The 18097-nt window shown below is 47.4% G+C and overlaps 1 protein-coding gene across 2 annotated transcripts in view; it reads left to right on the top strand.

Moving 5' to 3' along the window:
- Positions 1–16825: 16825 nt before the first annotated feature.
- MPP1 (membrane palmitoylated protein 1) overlaps positions 16826–18097 on the top strand; it is a 52279-nt gene continuing 51007 nt past the window's right edge. The window contains exon 1 of one of the 2 annotated variants that reach the window (XM_038416089.2): positions 16826–17472. In XM_038416089.2, coding sequence (XP_038272017.1) covers positions 17371–17472 — 102 coding nt within the window. In that variant the 5' untranslated portion in view covers positions 16826–17370. The remainder of the gene's footprint in view (positions 17473–18097) is intronic. The other variant, XM_043492992.1, reaches the window with a different exon arrangement.

Here is an 18097-nt window from a genome sequence, read left to right as displayed (position 1 = left end):
TAGAATCATAGAATATCAGGGTTGGAAGGGACCCCAGAAGGTCATCTAGTCCAACCCCCTGCTCAAAGCAGGACCAAGTCCCAGTTAAATCATCCTAGCCAGGGCTTTGTCAAGCCTGACCTTAAAAACCTCTAAGGAAGGAGATTCTACCACCTCCCTAGGTAACGCATTCCAGTGTTTCACCACCCTCTTAGTGAAAAAGTTTTTCCTAATATCCAATCTAAACCTCCCCCATTGCAACTTGAAAGAAGGTTAACCCAGGAAGTGTCCAATCTGGAGTGTTCCCAAAGTATGAAGCCAGCCTTGAAATTCCAGGCAGCAGGGTATGAACAGGGAAACTGCACTAAACCTGCAGTCCGTGGGCAAAGTCACAAGTCCCTTGCAGCAACTCCAGCTGCCCAGAAGTCATGTGACTCAGTAATGGCTGTGAAGTGCTGGATTGTGGGCGGTGGATTTGTAAAGCCTGACAGGCTCCTGGACTAGTTTCCAGACCTGTCTCATTAAATGTATCCTCTTCTTGGGAATGGAAAAGAGCTGGTTTCCCCTTGCCATATGAGTCAGAGCTCCCCAAATCCCCGGCCCCCATGTCATCTCGAAACAAGAATTCAAAGATTCTGCAGAGTTAAAGGGCCCGATCCTCAGCTAATGTAAATTGTCGTAGCTTTGTTGCCTTTAGTAGAATGGTGCCACACAGTTTACACCAGCTGAGGATCTGACCCAAAGTGCTTGCATGGTGTAAACTGGTAGCAAGTGCTAATAGTGCAATTAGGTCGATTTGTGGATAGAGGATCTTTCCTGCAACAGCATCTCAGGATTACAGAAACCTACTCAGTTTAGGGTCAGGGGAGTCTGATAAACTGTGTTATGAAATAAACCCTGGTCATTCTTTCAAGAAACAGCGTGGAGGGATTATCCATCATCCGGAAGCTTCTCTGAGATATCTCACTGATGGTTTCATCCCCCTCCCCCACAAAGCCATACCTCAGGTTATCCATTTCCCTCTTTTCTAGCCTCTCTCTGTCTTTCTGCCTTTTCTTCCTCTCTTCTCACTCTCTTCTTTTTTCTTGTGGCTGATCTTGCTTAGACTTCAGGTATCCATGTGAGTAACTCGGTTCCAAACAGCAAACCCAAACCCTTTGCTGCTTTGTGCTGCACTGCTGGTGGATTGTGGCTCCACAGGAGTATCACATAGGGCTCATCAGTGGCGTAGAGCTGGTATATTGACTCCTACATCACCCCTACTCCTACCTGTCAGCAGAGGGGGCATAAGAGGTATTTTGTACACCCTGTATTGTTTACAACTGCCTTCAGCCTGTTCTAAATTATGCCAGGGAATTGGCTTGTCAACTCAGTTAGCCCAGGATTGGGAGAGAGCAAAGACCACCTTTGCAACCATCTCTTGAGCTGCAACAGCCACAGCTTAAGGATCTGGGTCACAGAGTCACTCATGTGACACAGAACTACCCTGTCTATTGCTTATGTACAGGCTACCCTGGATCCTGCCAAGAGGCCAGTGACCTTTTTGTGAGTGTATTTGCTTTGGGCTTTTATTCCTGTCCCTAGATACATTTTAATTTCTTAAAGCATTTAAAAAGAAAAACATTTCCCCCACACTGAAAGGCACCAAAATAAGCATATGTTACAATGTCAAAATGCTGGCTAAAAAGGGCTTTTTCCCCAAATAAAATGGCAAATGACAAGAAAATCAGGGCAAATAATGGGACTCTAGAAACAGCAGAATCCAGACTCAGCCATCTCTGGGAGCCTCTGCAGGTCCAGGATATTGAGCACATGGGGTACATCTGGGGGCCCTGCAGGCCCAGGAAATTGACCAGTTGGGGGACACTTATCTGATCCTAACAGACAGACCCTCAATACTCCCAGGAAGGCATAATCCACCCCCAAGGTCCTTCCTGCTATATCCCAAAAGGAAATTACTTTTCAACCCAAAATGTGCTGCTCTTTTCAATCCTGTGCATGAGCAGAAAGCACACTGTCCAGGGGAGACACTTGATACTGCTAATGTCAAACCCTGCTGCTGTAACAGTGGGTTCTCAACACCAATTCTATGAAAACAGATATGGGAGACTGATATAAGGGGACAGTTAACATTAATTAGCAACAATTTGTTATTCTCAGAATTAATCCCATGCTGCATAAAATCGATCACTTGATGATTACCTCTTCTGTTCATTCCCTCTGAAGCACCTGGCATTGGCCACTGTTGGAAGACAGGACACTGGGTTAGATGGACCGTTGGTCTGACCCAGTATGGCTAGTCTTATGTTTTTACAAAATACAGAACCAGAGCCAAAAATGGGAAACAACCCAGAGGGAGGGGGCAGTGTAGCCTAGTGAATAGGGCACTGAACTAGGAGCAGGGGTCAATTCCCACCTACACTGATCTGCTGGGTGACCTTGGGCAAATCACGTCCCCACTCCGTGCCTCAGTTTCCTTTTCTGTAAAATGGGGATTATGGCACTGCCTTCCTGTATAGAGTACAGCTGAAAAGCGCTATAGAAGAGCTCAGGATTATTATTATTACATGTATTCAGGTACTTACAAGCCCCATCTGAGCCCCTCCCAAGTATTCATTCTCACAAAACCTCTATCAGGCGGGGCAGTGCTATTATCTCCGCTTTACAGGGGGTGGAGAACCATGGCAGAGAGAGACAAAGTGACCTATCCAAGCTTATGGCAGAGCCAGGAATTGAACCCAGCCCAGTACTTTAACTACACGATCAGCCTTCTTCTTGCATGGGCTGAATCAGGGGGGCTATTAATTACACTGAAGATCCCCCATGCTGTCTGAAGGTATTTAATGCCCCCATGAGTGTCAGATATCTGAGAAGTCATTGTCAGTTGTATCTTCCATGCAGGATCTGAAGCTTGTGGGGGACAGGATAAAGAGGACACACTGCTGTTGTTTGGCAACCTGTGTCTCCCAGGAATATTTGTAATGCTCAGATGCAGTGTCAATTTAATATCAGATATATTCTCTGTTGGTGGACTCCATTTGCCTCTGGCAGGGGTGTGGACTGGCTGATTCAATAGGGTCTTTTCTATCTTGGCTATGATCCTAAATGGTTCTCTTCATATTTCAAAGTAATTCTCCTCTTCCCTGCTGTTTATACTGTGGTTAGCTGCAGGATTGTAGTTTGCTCTCTGCATTTGTAGGCTCCCACAGCAGCATTTTCATTGTTATGAGCCTGTCTCATGCACTATTAGGATAAGGGAAGCATGAATCCAAACAGCCCTGCTTCCCCTAGGGATGCACAAGAGAGTCTTTATAATAAGTGCTCATAACAGCACAGTTCCTAGCTATGCCTGCAATCAGATGACAAAGTGTGATACCATGGATCATCCTGGATCCAGACTTCCCCAAATGATGGAGATGTTGGAATCCCAGCTTTATAGCTCAGGCCTTGCCTCTATATTTATAAATTCAGAATCTTTCTTAGTGAGATGCTCTTTCTAGCAAGAAATGCACTTAAGAGCCCGTCTGACTGGCTGGAGAATTAAGGGATTACTTTCAAATGTGGGCTGCAATTTACATCCACTTAAGCCTGCATGAGCACATCCAAACAGGCACTACAGGCACAGTTGTGCATTATTTGGGCCTGTTCCAAAGGCCACTGAAATCAGTGGAAAGGTTCCCATTGACATCACTGGGCTTTGGATCAGGTCCTGTGTGGACAGTTACTCACCAGCATGTTGGGCTCATACCAATTTTTCTGCTGTAATAAAGGGAATTGGTCTGGGAAATTTTCCCCTTAGTAACTGACAAGTCTTTTCTCAGAATAACAAACCCCCAACCCCTTTTACACTTTTCAGTCTTCTTGTGGTCAAAGGATCCCGAAAGAGCAAGACTAGGGCTAGGGCAAGGGCAAGCGTGTGAGGGGCCAGGCGGAACCAGGTGAGGAGGATCCAGCCCTGTGAGAAGTCCCCTGGAAGGAAGAAGCCATGGCACTGCTGTTGCACAAGGCTGTGTTTCCTCTGCTGGTCTGGCTGATTGCCTCTGCCTCCTGCTACCAGCCCACCTCCAAGCCTGAGGCCATCTCCCATCCACCCAAGCACCTCTTCAGGATCAGAGAGTGGGGAGCCCAGAAACCAGTCCCAGGAAGACTTCTGGCTTGGCAGAAGGGGAAAGTTTACCCCTTTGCTGTAGGAGAGGGAGGAGACCCAGGCCAGGAAATCCAACGTAAGTAGCAAAAGCAGCAGCTAAAGAGAGACAGGCCTCCAGCTCTATGGGGTGGAAATAGAGAATGGTACTGCCAGATCCATTGGTAATGCTCGTAGATGACATATTTTTAAACCCCCCTCTCTCCCGGTATCTGGGATCTGCAGGCTGAGGTACAGGATGGATGTGAGGCTTATTGTTCCCTTGGAGTCAGTTCAGTGCTGGAGAAACGGACAGGATTTGCAGCCCTGAAACTATAAATTCTCTGGGTATCCATAAGAGCATCTACAGCACTGGCCCTAGCTATGTACCCCAACTTGGACCTAAGAGGAACCAGTTTTAGGAACAAGAGAGGAGTTCAGTCACCATGACCCATTCAGTTCCTGGTCACTCTGCTAAAACTGCTGCCAAGGGGGAAGGTTAGTGCCAACTGGGCGGGGGGATGTGTGATGTGGTTATGAAACTCTCATAGCTAGTTCTTCCAACCCCCCTCCCATGCCAAAGGGGTACGTGGATGTTTCAAGAGGGCAGAATGTAATTTGTTTACCCTGCAACCAAATGACCCTCCATTTCCTTTGTAAGAAGGGCTCAGAGTTCAGGATTGTCTCTCTGATTGCTTTGTATAAAAGTAAAAATAATCTGCATTGAGGGCACTGACACTAGACTTATCTCCTCCTCGAGATCTTGTGCCTTATAATGGCAAAGGACAGTCACAAGGTGAGGCAAGTGAAGAGATAAGTGTATTCTTAGTTCTAATAGTTAAACACTATGTGCTATGTAGGATCAACAGGGGCAAATGGAACAGGAACTGAATTATTATACTATTCATGGTTCAGAATAAATTCGGATTTATTGGTCCTTTTCTAAATCTACTTTTATGAAAAATCTCACTAAGAGACTGAAACTCCTTGGGTCAGGTAAAATGGGTCCTCTTGGTCTCTGTTCAAATAACTATGAGAAAACTCCAACATTTAACAATTAATATTGGGGTCTGTCTACATCGGAACACTCAGGAAGGTTAATCTGAATTACCTAAAGGTGTGGATTTAAAGTGGATGAGTTAAACTGCATTAAATTCCTGTGTAGACTCTCTCATTCAGAATTAAAGTGACTTTAATGCCATTTTGCTTAATTCACAGAATTAAATTAAACCAAATTAAAGGCATGTTAATTCTGAATGACAGAGTTTTAATGAAATTTAACTCATTGACTTTAAAAATTAATTTGAATTAACTTTCCTGAGTGTCCCCAGGCAGATGAGCCCTTAGAGATGTTCCAGTCTTTCTGAAAGCTATTCAGGCTGTTTCAGCTTTCCCCAAACCTGCCTTTCAGGTTCCAAAACCTAATGAGATAGAGCTCACCTTCTCCCAAGTGTCTATGTTCAGCCCAGGGTCCAATCCTCATGTGGCTCTGGGACCCAGGACTCTGCCAAGAAAAGACACATGGGATCTGGATCTCTATTGCTTCACAGATGTCAGGAGGATGTCTCTATAGGTTCTACTGTACCAATTTAGAACCTTCTTATATTACCAGGCAACCAGCTTGTTTCATGTAGGCTACTAACAAGCCATCAGGTGGGCACTACCAGCCTGGTCTGTATTGAGACAAGGGACCTAGAGATGCAAATTTCCCTGGGCCCTATCCTGTTCCCATGGAGGTCAACTGTGTTCACTGGGAGCACAGTCAGGTACCATATTCTATCACCAGTCCTCAGAGTTATCCATTCCTCACTCTCTGGGCTATGGAGAGACAAGGTGGGTGAGATAACTGGCTGGGCATGTGGGGAGGCAACAGGGACTCGCCAATGTGATACTTTATTGGCTCTCCCACAGACAAAAGTGCATGTAGAGGATCAGGTGCCACATACCTTCTTCCCCTGTGGTGCTTTTAATGAAGGACATCCCTGTAGCAGATTTTTTATTCTATCCCTCTAGCACCTTGCTCCTTTTGCTGACTAGAATGTGTCACCTCTGCAGGAGTCCGCAGGTCCTGGCTAGCAGACTACATGGACGATCTCTGGACCCATATCCGTGGGTCCTTCCCCCAGGCAGCTCTGTATGCCTTCCCCCTTGCCTTGGGGATCATGCTCCTTCTCTGCTGCATCACGTAAGTGTGCACATAGTCTCGTGCTCAGTGCACATTACACAGCCCCCCTCTGTGCCCAATACTGTAGGGCTGATGGTTGTATAAAAATCAGGTAGTCTTCCCTTGGAAGCTAGTCTTTTCTTCCTCTTGTCTAGAGCTCTGGGATGAAGACCGTGGTTGACAGCTTCATTCCTCTACAGAGGTTCTCAGATTGGGGGCATGCCCCCCTGCAGGGCATGAGAAGCTTTAGGAGAGTGGTGACTGCTAGCCAGGTGCCTGGCTTTGAAGGCAGTGCCGCCACCTGCAGCAGCGCAGAAGTCAGGGAGCAATGCCATATCATGCCACCCTGACTTCTGCATTGCTGCTAGAAGTGGTGCTACCTTCAGAGCTGGGTGCCTATCAGCTATCGCTGCTGTCCACTCTCCCTTCAGAACTGGGCGCCAGTATATGTACTTGTGTGGTGGTAAACTAGACACAAAGAAGGGGTGTGTGATCAAATAAGTTTGAGAACCACAGCTCTAGCACAATGGAACTCTCAACAACGCTTAAGTTCATCTGTGCGGGAGACAGCCTTCTTGGGGGGCCGGTCTGAGACTGTGGAATGAATTCCCCCAGGAACCACAGACCTCCCTGTGACAGGTTGGATCACAGAAACCCCCTTGGGGCTGCCAGTTGATGTGCCAAGACTACTTCTGCCTCCGCTTTCCCTGTCTTCCCAGCTTGGGACTTCAGTGCCCTGCCTGGTTTGAACCAGACTCGCTAGACTGCTGCAAACCCAGACCCAGGTCTGAACAATATCCCCTAACAGCTGTAGGCTTAAACTGAAAGCAGCTTAAGAAGTGTTCCTGTCTTTAACACTCAGATGCCCAAACAAATCCATTTTACTCATAAATTATTAGCCCTCTATAACACTGATAGAGAGATATGCACAGCTGTTTGCTCCTCCTTCCCCTTTCCCCCCGCCCCCGGTATTAATACATACTCTGGGTTAATTAATAAGTAAAAAGTGATTTTACGAAATACAGAAAGTAGGATTTAAGTCGTTCCAAGTAGTAACAGACAGAACAAAGTGAATTACCAAGCAAAATAAAATAGAACATGCAAGTCTATGTCTAAGAAAACTGAATACAGATAAAAACCTCACCTTTAGAGGAATTCCAGTAAGCTTTCTTTTACAGACTAGTCTCCTTCTAGTCTGGGTCCGGCAATCACTCACACCCCCTATAGTTTCTTTCAGGTATCTCTTGAGCAAGCTGAAGACAAAATGGAGGGGTTTCCCAGGGGTTTAAATAGGCTCTCTCTTGTGGATGGACACCCCTCCCTCCCCCTGTATAGAATTCAGCTACAAAATGGAGTTTTGGAGTCACATGGGCCAGTCACATGTCCATGCATGACTCAGAATTTACAGGTAGCAGCCATGGGTCACATGTAACCTTGAACATCCTCAAGTAGACTTCTTATGTGGATTGGGGCATTCCAAGATCCATTGTCTCTTAAGTGCTTCTTGATTGGGCACTTAATTTGCACATTCCTTTCTCAAGAAGCTGACCAAATGCTTTACAAAGGCTACTTAAAAATCAAGCCAGTACACACCCAATATTCATAACTTCGAATACAAAAATGATACATGCATACAAATAGGATTAATAGATTCAGTAGATCATAACCTTTACAGAGATACGTTACATGGGATATGTAGCATAAAACATATTCTAGTTATGTCATATATACATTCATAAGCATATTTCCATAAAGCCTTATGGGGGCACTGTCACACCCTCCTCCTGACCTTACTGCCAGAGACTTGGACACATTCCATGGCAGAGGCAGTACATGTAAAATCCCTATTTGTCTTTGGTCACACTCCTTTTCAGTACCTTTAAGCCGCATGATATCATTCATAAGTTTCTAGCAAGTTTTGGGGTTCCTGGTCCCCTGATGCCTGAAAACAGGTTGGGGTATAGTATTGCTAACAGAATGCAGACAGCAAAATCTGTTAAAGTGGAAGTGTTTTGGCATTTAGCCACCAATGCCATGAGGCGGTGTGCCTCCGTTTCCCCTTCTACCCAGAAGCATGGGCCTGTTATGCTTTTGCTGCTATGCCAAGCTTCCAGTTGGTTTACAGGTATAGGCTGAAAAGTAACAGGTTTGTGGGGCTGTCTTGTCACTATCCCTAGCATGTACAACAGTTTCTTCCACAAACCAGGTATGTCCCACATCTTTAAAACTTTTACCACTAGTAGTAACTCCTGTGTTTTAACCCACAGATGAATTAGCAAAAGACAAAAGATTAACAGCAAATCTACGGTGGATAAGCTTTGTTCACATGATTTAGCTCATTTAGTGGCTACTGCATTTCCCATTTCTTTGTGCCCCCTGGTAGACACTCTGATGCAGATTCTTCTGCCTCTTTGGAGAAGGCTTTTAAGTCAGGCCTGGGTTTGAGGCTTTGGCAAGGAAAGGGTGTACTGCAACCATGCCTGCCCTCAGCCCCTCCCTCTGGAATTTCTCTGGGCTGGACCCCACTCCCTTGTGAAGTTTCACCCATGCAGAGATTTTTTCTCTCCTGCCTTGAAAAGACAAGTTTTACCTCTTACAAGCGTAGTAAGAACAACATCTTTCAATGGGGTGCTTTGGATTGGTAAGACTCCTTTTGGCACCCCACTTTCTGTTCCCAAAAGGTTAGCTGGGGGGGTGACCCCTTCCGAGAGATCTGACCCCCAGTCTTCCCTTAAACCCTGATGCACAGTAGAGGGGACTGGCATTTTCAATGCAGATTCTTCACCCTCCTCCTGGGAAAGATCCTCCCTAAAAAAGGTGGGGGGACTCTCCAGCCCCCCCACCCTCACCTTCCATCTGGGCTTCCCTCTGGGTCAGCCACTCCTGTGTCCCCCAAAAGGGAAGGTGACCCTGGTCCGGCTGTGGGCTCACAGCTACTAGCTATGACAGACCCTTCACTGGCCAGAAAATTCCCCCCCTTTCACTCAGGTTGGGCTTGCTTCCAGCTACAGAGTTCTTGGGGTCTGTTCCCACCGCAGCAGTCACTAGGACCCCAAATTCCACCTTCAGGACACGTCTCTGTGCACCCCAGTGCAGGCCCTGCCCCCTGCTGACCTGCAACTTTCTGGCAGTCAGCGGCTGGGGTGGCCCCCCTGCTACAAGGTGGTGCATCCCCCTCCCCCAGGGAGATGATTAAGGGACAGGAGCTGGCTTTGTCCAGCCCCTCCCTCTGGAACTTGCCTTGAGCCCCCGGGCTACAGGAACTGGCCACAACCATCCCTGCCCCCAAAGCAGCAGTCTTTACTGCTATGGAGGAATCTAAGAGACACCCTCCTATTCCCCCAGCAGTCCATGTGACTTTCCCCCCCAGCTCCGTGTTTTTTAGCCAAGATTCCTGCTCACTGCTAACCAACCCTGGGACAGATTCTGCCACATTAAAGAAATCATTCCCCAATAGAAATGGTGCAGAATTGTGTACCACTATTGCAACAGTCAGCTCAGCCTGCAAATCCCTAGTTTGAATGTGGTACTTTTAGCTAAAGGTGCAAGGACTTTGTAACCCCCTACCAGCTCCAATTCTGCCAGTTTCCCTGGCAATAAATCCTTCTCCTGGATCAGGTCCCTCCTAACCACAGAAATCTCGGCACCTGTGTCCCTCAATCCAAGAAGCATGTTACCATTCAATTTAACAGCATGCATATGCTCACTGCTTGGTTGTGTGGAAGCAAGCTTTATAAATCCTGTGTGGAAAGAGGGCTCTGAGAAGCAGCAGCTTCATGTGTTATTTGCTGCCTGTTTCCACTCAGCAAGGAACACTTATTCCTCAGGTGCTCAATGGATTTACAAGGATAACACCTCTTGGGCGCCTCTGCTTGTACAAGAGACTTGGGACGAGTAACAGGGGAATGGGGATGTGAACACCCAGCCTCCTTTTTCCCAGGGGTAAAATGGTGATTCTGCTTTCCCCAACCCTGTATCCCGCTGCCAATGGTTTATGTTTAATTGCAGCTTGTCTGCATAAGAGTCTGCAAACCCAGCTAATTCACCCCCTGCACCCACATTTTTGTCCCACAAATATTGTTTTACATCATCACTGCACATATTTAGGAATTGTTCCTGAGTAACCAAATCACACATTCCTTCAAAGCTTGTAATGCCTTTCCCCCCCACCCACTTATCTACCAAATCTCTCACTTCATTCACATAAACCATATTATTCTATCCAGATCCCCTCTTAAGACTCCTGAATTTAAGCCTGTAGGTTTCAGGTGTAACCTGAAACTGTTTCAAAACCAGTTCCTTAAATTTACTATAGTTTGAAGCATCAACAATAGACATCTTATTGAATATGTCCAGAACTCTGCCAGTCAATTTTGCTATCAATGTGATCATCTTTTGATCTTCAGGGATCGCATGCACAGTCTCTCAAAGATGATGAAATATTTGGCAATATTGCTGGATTCATCATACTGTGGACGTAGTCACTCCCATTTGTGGATTTTTGGGGAAGTGGAGCCAGCAACTGGAGGGTTTTTCTCTTCAACTCCATAACAGCCAGTTCATGCTTCTGGGCCTCAATCTGGGCCTCCATAGTTCTCTTGTGGGCAGCCTCCTCCCTGGCTGTTTCTGCCACCATAGTCTGTGTTCAGTTGCCTCTGCTTCTTTGTGTTTCAGTTGAAACTCCTGGTCCTTTACCTTCTCTTCTGCTTCCAGTCTAGCCAGCACTAGTTCAGTAGCTGCTTCACTGTAGTCATTTTCCTGCTTTCTTGTGCTGGGCCACGCCCCCTCTGCAGTTCACTGAAACTGGGATGTACTCAGCTCAGGGGCTTCTTAGGTAACAGAGACTTTCCCAGCACCCAGTGTTCAGGCTTTCGGGGTAATTTGCAACCTGTGCAGATCTAGCTTCTTCTGATCTTCACTCTTACTTATTTTGCTTCCTTTTCTGTCCCTATTTCCTTTACCCAAAATAAGCAAACAGAAAATAACAAGCCAGTAACCACTTTGTCTGTTCTCTAGCCACCACACTTAAAACTCATTTAAAATCACTACCAGTGTCTCAGAGCAATCAGCTGTGCACAGATCCTGTTCATGACACCACTGTGACAGGCTGGATCACAGAAATCCCCTTGGGGCTGCCAACTGATGTGCCAAGACTACTTCTACCACTGCCCTCCCAACTTGGGACTTCAGTGCCCTGCCTTGTTGAGCCAGACATGCCAGTCTGCTCCAACACAGACCCAGGGTCTGAACCACATGCCCCAAACCTGCAGACTTAACTGAAAGCAGCTAAAGAAATGTTCCTGTCTTTGACACTCAGATGCCTAACTCCCAATGGGGTCCAAACCCCAAATAAATCCATTTTACCCTGTATAAAGCTTATACAGGGTAAACTCATAAATTGTTTGCACTCTATAATATTGATAGAGAGATATGCACAGCTGTTTGCTCCTCCTTCCCCCCCCCCCCCAGGTATTAATACATACTCTGGGTTAATAAATAAGTAAAAAGTGATTTTACGAAATACAGAAAGTAGGATTTAAGTGGTTCCAAGTAGTAAGAGACAGAACAAAGTGAATTACCGGCAAAATAAAATAGAACACGCAAGTCTATGTCTAAGAAAACTGAATACAGATAAAAACCTCACCCTTAGAGGAATTCCAGTAAGCTTTCTTTTACAGACTAGTCTCCTTCTAGTCTGGTTCCAGCAATCACTCACACCCCCTATAGTTATTGTCCTTCGTTCCAGTTTCTTTCAGGTATCTCTCGAGCAAGCTGAAGACAAAATGGAGGGGTTTCTCAGGGGTTTAAATAGGCTCTCTCTTGTGGTGGACACCCCTCCCTCTCCCTGTGTAGAAGCCAGCTACAAAATGGAGTTTTGGAGTCACATGGGCCAATCACATGTCCATGCATGACTCAGAACTTACAGGTAGCAGCCATGGGTCACATGCTACCTTGAACATCCTGAAATAGACTTCTTATGTGGATTGGAGCATTCCAAGATCCATTGTCTCTTAAGTGCTTCTTGATTGGGCACTTAATTTGCACATTCCTTTCTCAAGAAGCTGACCAAATGCTTTACAAAGGCTACTTAAAAATCAAGCCAGTACACACCCAATATTCATAACTTTGAATACAAAAATGATACATGCATTCAAATAGGATTAATAGATTCAGTAGATCATAACCTTTACAGAGATATGTTACATGGGATATGTAACATAAAACATATTCTAGTTATGTCATATATACATTCATAAGCATATTTCCATAAAGCCTTATGGGGGGCACCATCATACCCCCCATCTACCTTCTGCTCCAAGTGGAAGGTGAACTTCTTTGACCTGCCTCTCTAACATAAATACATCACCCCCCCCAAACCGCCCCACCTTAGCAAGACACTCCACTGCACACACTTCTCCCCCTGGGAAGAGGCTGAGAGAATAAACACCAAGTGCCAGGTGTTAGTCACCATGCTGAATGTGCTACTGAAGGTATTCAGCTACTACAGGGAGGAGTGTGATATAAGAACCTACACATAACAGCAATGGCTGATGCATCCCCCCCAGTCTCTATGGAGTATGTTTCTAGTGAGATGGTTTGATTGGGGCAGGGGGAACAATTAATTTCCTTTCTCTGAAAAACAGCATTTGCAGAGCCAGGGCATTGGATGCCTTGTTGTGGAGAAGCCCTACACTTGGTCCCTTAAGTAATCTTGCTTTATTCCATTGAGGAGGTGTGACCGGTGGCCCCCGCTGTGGACCTGGCCCATCCTCTGAGAGATTTATGGTTCTAATCACCTAGAACAGGCCTTCTCTTCTTTGTCCCCACCTCCCACAATTCACACTACTTTCTGGCTTTTAAATGCCACGGCCAGAAGCCTTATTCCATCAAGCAGGAGAAAGTTGTAGTTACAGCAAGTTGAGTCTTATTTTCATTACCCTTATTTTCCTTCCCCTTCCTGCCTCCTTCTCCTCCTCTTCTCCCCGTTTCCTTTCTTCGGTGACTTACATTATTCTCCTCTCTCCTTTGGTTTCTCAGGGTTCTTTTGGACTGAAGAGATCAGAAGAACTTCCAGATGTGTCTATGTCCTCTCAGTCCGGCGACGAGCTGCCAGTTGGGCCGAGGTGCACATGGCCCCACTGAAGAAAGCCTCCCCAGGAAGTTCTAGGTGATTGAGTTCCACAGATAGGAGATTAGCCTGTGCTGTTACTTATTTCCTTTTCACATTGGTGGTTTTATCTTAATGAAAAACATTCTCCCAACACCTACATTGAATTTCATATTTCCAAATAACTCTTAGAAAAGCTAATCTGAAAGTATGTCTTTGCTAGGAACACTATACTGGCATAGCTACATCACTGTACCTATGCCAGTATAATTTCACAGTGTAGACACAACCTACACCAAGAGAAGGGTTTTTCAGTCCGAGTCAGACCACCACCTCCCCACACAAGGGCAGCTATGTCAACTGAAGCATTCTAGCTGCATGTACACTGGGACTGAGGTTGGCCTAGCTCTTTTAGTCAGAGGAGTGGAGACCTGTGGTGACATCAACTGTAAGTGTAGACCAGGCCTGAAATAAGTTTAAAGTGGATTAGTTAAATTGCATTAAGCCCCTCCGTGGATGCTTTAATTCAGAATTAAAATGACTTTAATTCAGTTTAGCTTAATTCACTTGAGGGGAATTAAACTAAACTGAATTAAGGTCATTTTAATTCTGAATAAGAGCATCCACACAGGGGTTTAATGTGATTTAATTAATCCACTTTAAATTCACACCTTGAGTTAATTCAGATTAATTTTTGAGGCTCTCTGTATTGATAAATCCATAGATTTTCAGTTTCTACTTTCTGATAGTCTGTTATTAATAGGGATCACATTAAATGAGCAAAATGGTTTGTCAGCTCATCTTCCTCTGGTGCCATTACCAGTACATAGATCTTCAAACCCTGCTCATTTCCGTGCCTTAATCTGTGGGCAAGCACACTGACAAATTTGTCTTCTGTCAGTCGGGACATGGCTCTGCTACATAAAGGGGAGGGTTTCTTGCCACACATGGCTCAAAGGCACTGATCGTGAGCCCCACAAAACTGTATACAAAAGCTTTGATTAATTCTTGTTTAAAATATTTATTTTTAAAAGATGACATTTTAATGGGATTAAACCTTCCTGGCTGCAGTTTTGAGTCTTGCTGCTTGTCCCTCCCAAGCAGGCTGCACTGTGACATGAGGGACTTTTAGCAGCTAGAGGTCCCAGCCAAAATCAAGGTCTCCTTGTACTAGACACTGTAAGCTCTTCAGGGTATCAGCTGTCTCCTACTATCTAAGACAAAACAGACAAAGGGTGGGAACGGGAACAGGGGGAAATGACTTGCACAAGGTCAGTGGAGGGCTGAGAATAGAAGCTAGGTCTTCTGACTCTCCATTCAACTCCTGCTCTCCCAGACCAAATGCCTCTCAGCATTGGGCAAGCTGACACGTGACCAAAGAGGCATGAAAGCCCTATCAGCTTGCAGGGAGATGGTGCAAGCACAGACTTGCTGACCTTGCATCTAGAGACGAGCGTGAACCAAAACACCAGATCTGAATACCTCCAGACTTCAGGAAAGCTGGGCTTAGCATCCAGACCTCATAGCAGGGCCTGTCTGTGGGATGGGCGGGCAAATCTCAACACCCTCAGACTTTGCGTTCCAGTTTTACAGTTGATTTCTATCTATGGCCATACATCACGCATGTCCATATCATGATGCTTGAAGGGTACAGAGCAGTAGGCTTGTTTTGTTCGGGTCTCTTAGCCTGAGGGTTGAAATGGTAAGACCGTTGTGACTCTCGTTTCAGAGGCTGTAGCTTTTTCATTTAGTTCTGGGCAAAAATTTTCAAACTAAACTTTTTTTCATCAGAAAATGCAGGTTTGGATCCATGGAAACATTTCACAAATTCACAGCTAATTTTCCAACTGTTTTGGTGAAAAAAAATCCAGAAAGATTGAAGGGCTCATTTTGACATTTTCAGAATAAAAAGCTTTGATTTTTTCCATTCAAAACAAATGGAATTTTGAATTTTACTTCAGTTTAAAAAAAAAAAAAAAGGTTAAAAGACCCTCAAAAATTAAATGAAACATTTAATTTGACCCAAAGTAGTGATGGGGCTGGGCTTGGGAGTGCAGTCAGAAAGTGACTGCAGACAAGAGGTTTAGACACTCCCGCAAGGGTGAGCTGGACTCCTGCTGCCCAGGCCCTGTGCTGCATGTGTCAGTGCAAGCACCCAAATATCTGCTGCTTGTGGAAAGGTTCTAGCGTGGTAGGGGGTGAGCCAAGCATATCCCAAGAGAGTGGGACCTCACATTTCTGGGCAGGTTATTAGATTGATCTCATCTCGTAATCTCCTCCCATTTGACCAGACATGTAGTGGTAGACTGCAGGCCCAGCACAGAGGTTCTGCATCAAAGGAGTGAGAGAGATCCAAGTATCATTCACCAAAGAGCAGAGCACAGCCTGGAGCTTAGTGCCAGAGGGAGTAGGGCCAGGTGGTAACAGTGAGCCCAGGACCACACTGCATTAAGGCGCTGTATGAACACAGAGGCAGTTCCTTCCCCAAGGAGCTCACAGCCTAAGTAACTTCCTGTTGTCTTGCTTCCTCCTCCCCACCCCGCCCCCCAGCTCCCATCTAATCCCCTCTTGCACGGTACATCCGTATCCCTGCTCCCTCTGGAGCACCCACTTACCCCAGCTCTCTCTCTTTCTCCCATTCCCCCATCATTTGCTCCCTCTGGAGCACCCACTTACCCCAGCTCTCTCTCTTTCTCCCATTCTCCCATCATTTGCTCCCTCTGGAGCACCCACTTACCCCAGCTCTCTCTCTTTCTCCCATTCCCCCATCATTTTCTTTCTTTCTTTCTCTGGCACACAGGGCTGGGGACTGTTTTGTGTCTTTCTTCCGCTGGGGGAGGGAGTGGAGGTAGATGACTGGATTTGGGAGGTATTTGGAGATATGGATGGATTGATATTTTGGGGGAGTTGGAGGAGTAGATATCATTTGAGCTGTGGTGATGGTTTTTGTGGGGGGCACCTGGCTGACTTGGGGGCACATGGGTTTTGGAGGAGCAATTCAGGTGGCAGTGGTTGGATTTATGGGTGCAATGGCTGGGGGACTGGGGATATGAATGAATGTCTGCAGGGTGGAAGGATTTCAGGGTGCATTTTGTGAGAATAGAGGGGGGATGTGGATGGGAGAGGGGCAGGGATGTCTGGGAGTAAAGGGCACTAGCAGTGGGTTTGTGGATGGGACTTGGGGGGGTGCATGGCTGTTCAGGGGATGAGGGAGATGGGGCTGGAGGGATGGGGATTGGAGGGGGTGCATGATTGTTTGGGGTGGGGGAGACGGGGCAGGAGCGTTTGGGATTGGAGGGGGTGCATGATTGTTTGGGGGTGCAGGGATGGGGGCAGGAGGGTTTGGGATTGGAGGGGGTGCATGGCTTTTAGGAGGTGGGGGGAAGCTGTGCGTCCCCATTTGCCTCTCCCTGCCCGTTTGTTTGTTTTCCTTCCCCTCTGGTGCGCGGAGAAGGAGCGCAGGGGGGAGTCATTGCGCGGGAAGAGCGGGCATCCCCTACCAGCCGCCTCTCTCCGGGTTCCTGGGGTCGGTCTCTTCGCCCGCCGCAGGAGCAGGGGCCGCGGCCTCCCCCGCCTGGACGCTCCTCCTGTAGGGCGGGGAGGGGGAGTGACCGTGCCAACCCGCCAGCTCCCTGCAGCCTGGCGCTTCCTTTCCCCGCCGGCTCAGCTCCGCACGCTGCCCGGCCGGCTACAGCACCCTGAACCCGCAGGCTGGGAGCGCAGCCGCCCGGCCAGCCCCGGATCCTGCCCCCCGCAGCACCTTTACTAGCACCGGTCGGCTCGGTTGAATTAATGTCCCGGCGCTAGGCGGCCGGGGAGGGCAGGGGCTGCACCCAGGAGCCTGCGCAGGGACTGGAGCCGGCCCGGGAGCCGCTGCTGCAGCTGGGAGCCAGCCCGCTCTGCTGGAGCCAGGGGAACAGGCTCCGGTGGCTGGAGTCGGCGTGGGAGCGGCCGCTGCGCAAAGGAGGCGGCTCGGGTGGCAACAGAGAGCTCGGCATGACCCTCAAGTCGAGCCGGGGCCACAGTGTGAACAGCATGCGGACGGCGCTCTCCGACCTGTACCTGGAGCAGCTGCTGCAGAGCCGGCCCAAGCCCGAGGTAGGAGGGTCGCTTCCCGGGGGGGCGGGGAAAGCGGCAGGGAAGCCGCAATGGGTAGCATGGCCCGGGGTGCTGCGGCAGCCAGGGAGCAAGCAGCCGGGCACAGTGCCTAGGGCCGCTAGCAGTCAGGTCTCATACAGTGGGGGGTGATTGCTCCAGGACACTTTATGTTTGGGGGCTCCCCTAACCCGGAACACACTATTTCAAGAGGGGAGAGGGAGATCAGTATTCAAAGCAACTGGGCACAACAGGATCTGTGCCCCTCATCCCAAGGCCTTTGGGAAGGGGGTAGAAGTTGCCACAAATCTTTCCCTTCCCCAAATGTTCAAACCCCTATTTAGGAAAGATGCAATTAAAATGCTTATTTCGGATATAATTTTAGTCTGTTATGGGGGGTACCTTCCAAGGGTTGGGGACCCTCAGCCTATAGCATCATACATTTCCCCCATTTACTAGAAGGGCGGGCACTTATTGAACAGTGTGGGGAGATGGGCCAATTGTACTGCTGGGATGTTTAGAGGAGGGGTTCTCAAACTGGGTGTCGGGACTCCTGAGGGGATTGAGAGGTTATTAAATGGGGGGTCGTGAGCTGTCAGCTTCCACCCCAAACCCCTCTTCATCTCCA

Source organism: Dermochelys coriacea, chromosome 9 (assembly GCF_009764565.3).
Source record: "Dermochelys coriacea isolate rDerCor1 chromosome 9, rDerCor1.pri.v4, whole genome shotgun sequence".
Lineage (NCBI taxonomy): Eukaryota > Metazoa > Chordata > Testudines > Dermochelyidae > Dermochelys > Dermochelys coriacea.
This window is presented reverse-complemented; position numbering and strand designations above follow the sequence as displayed.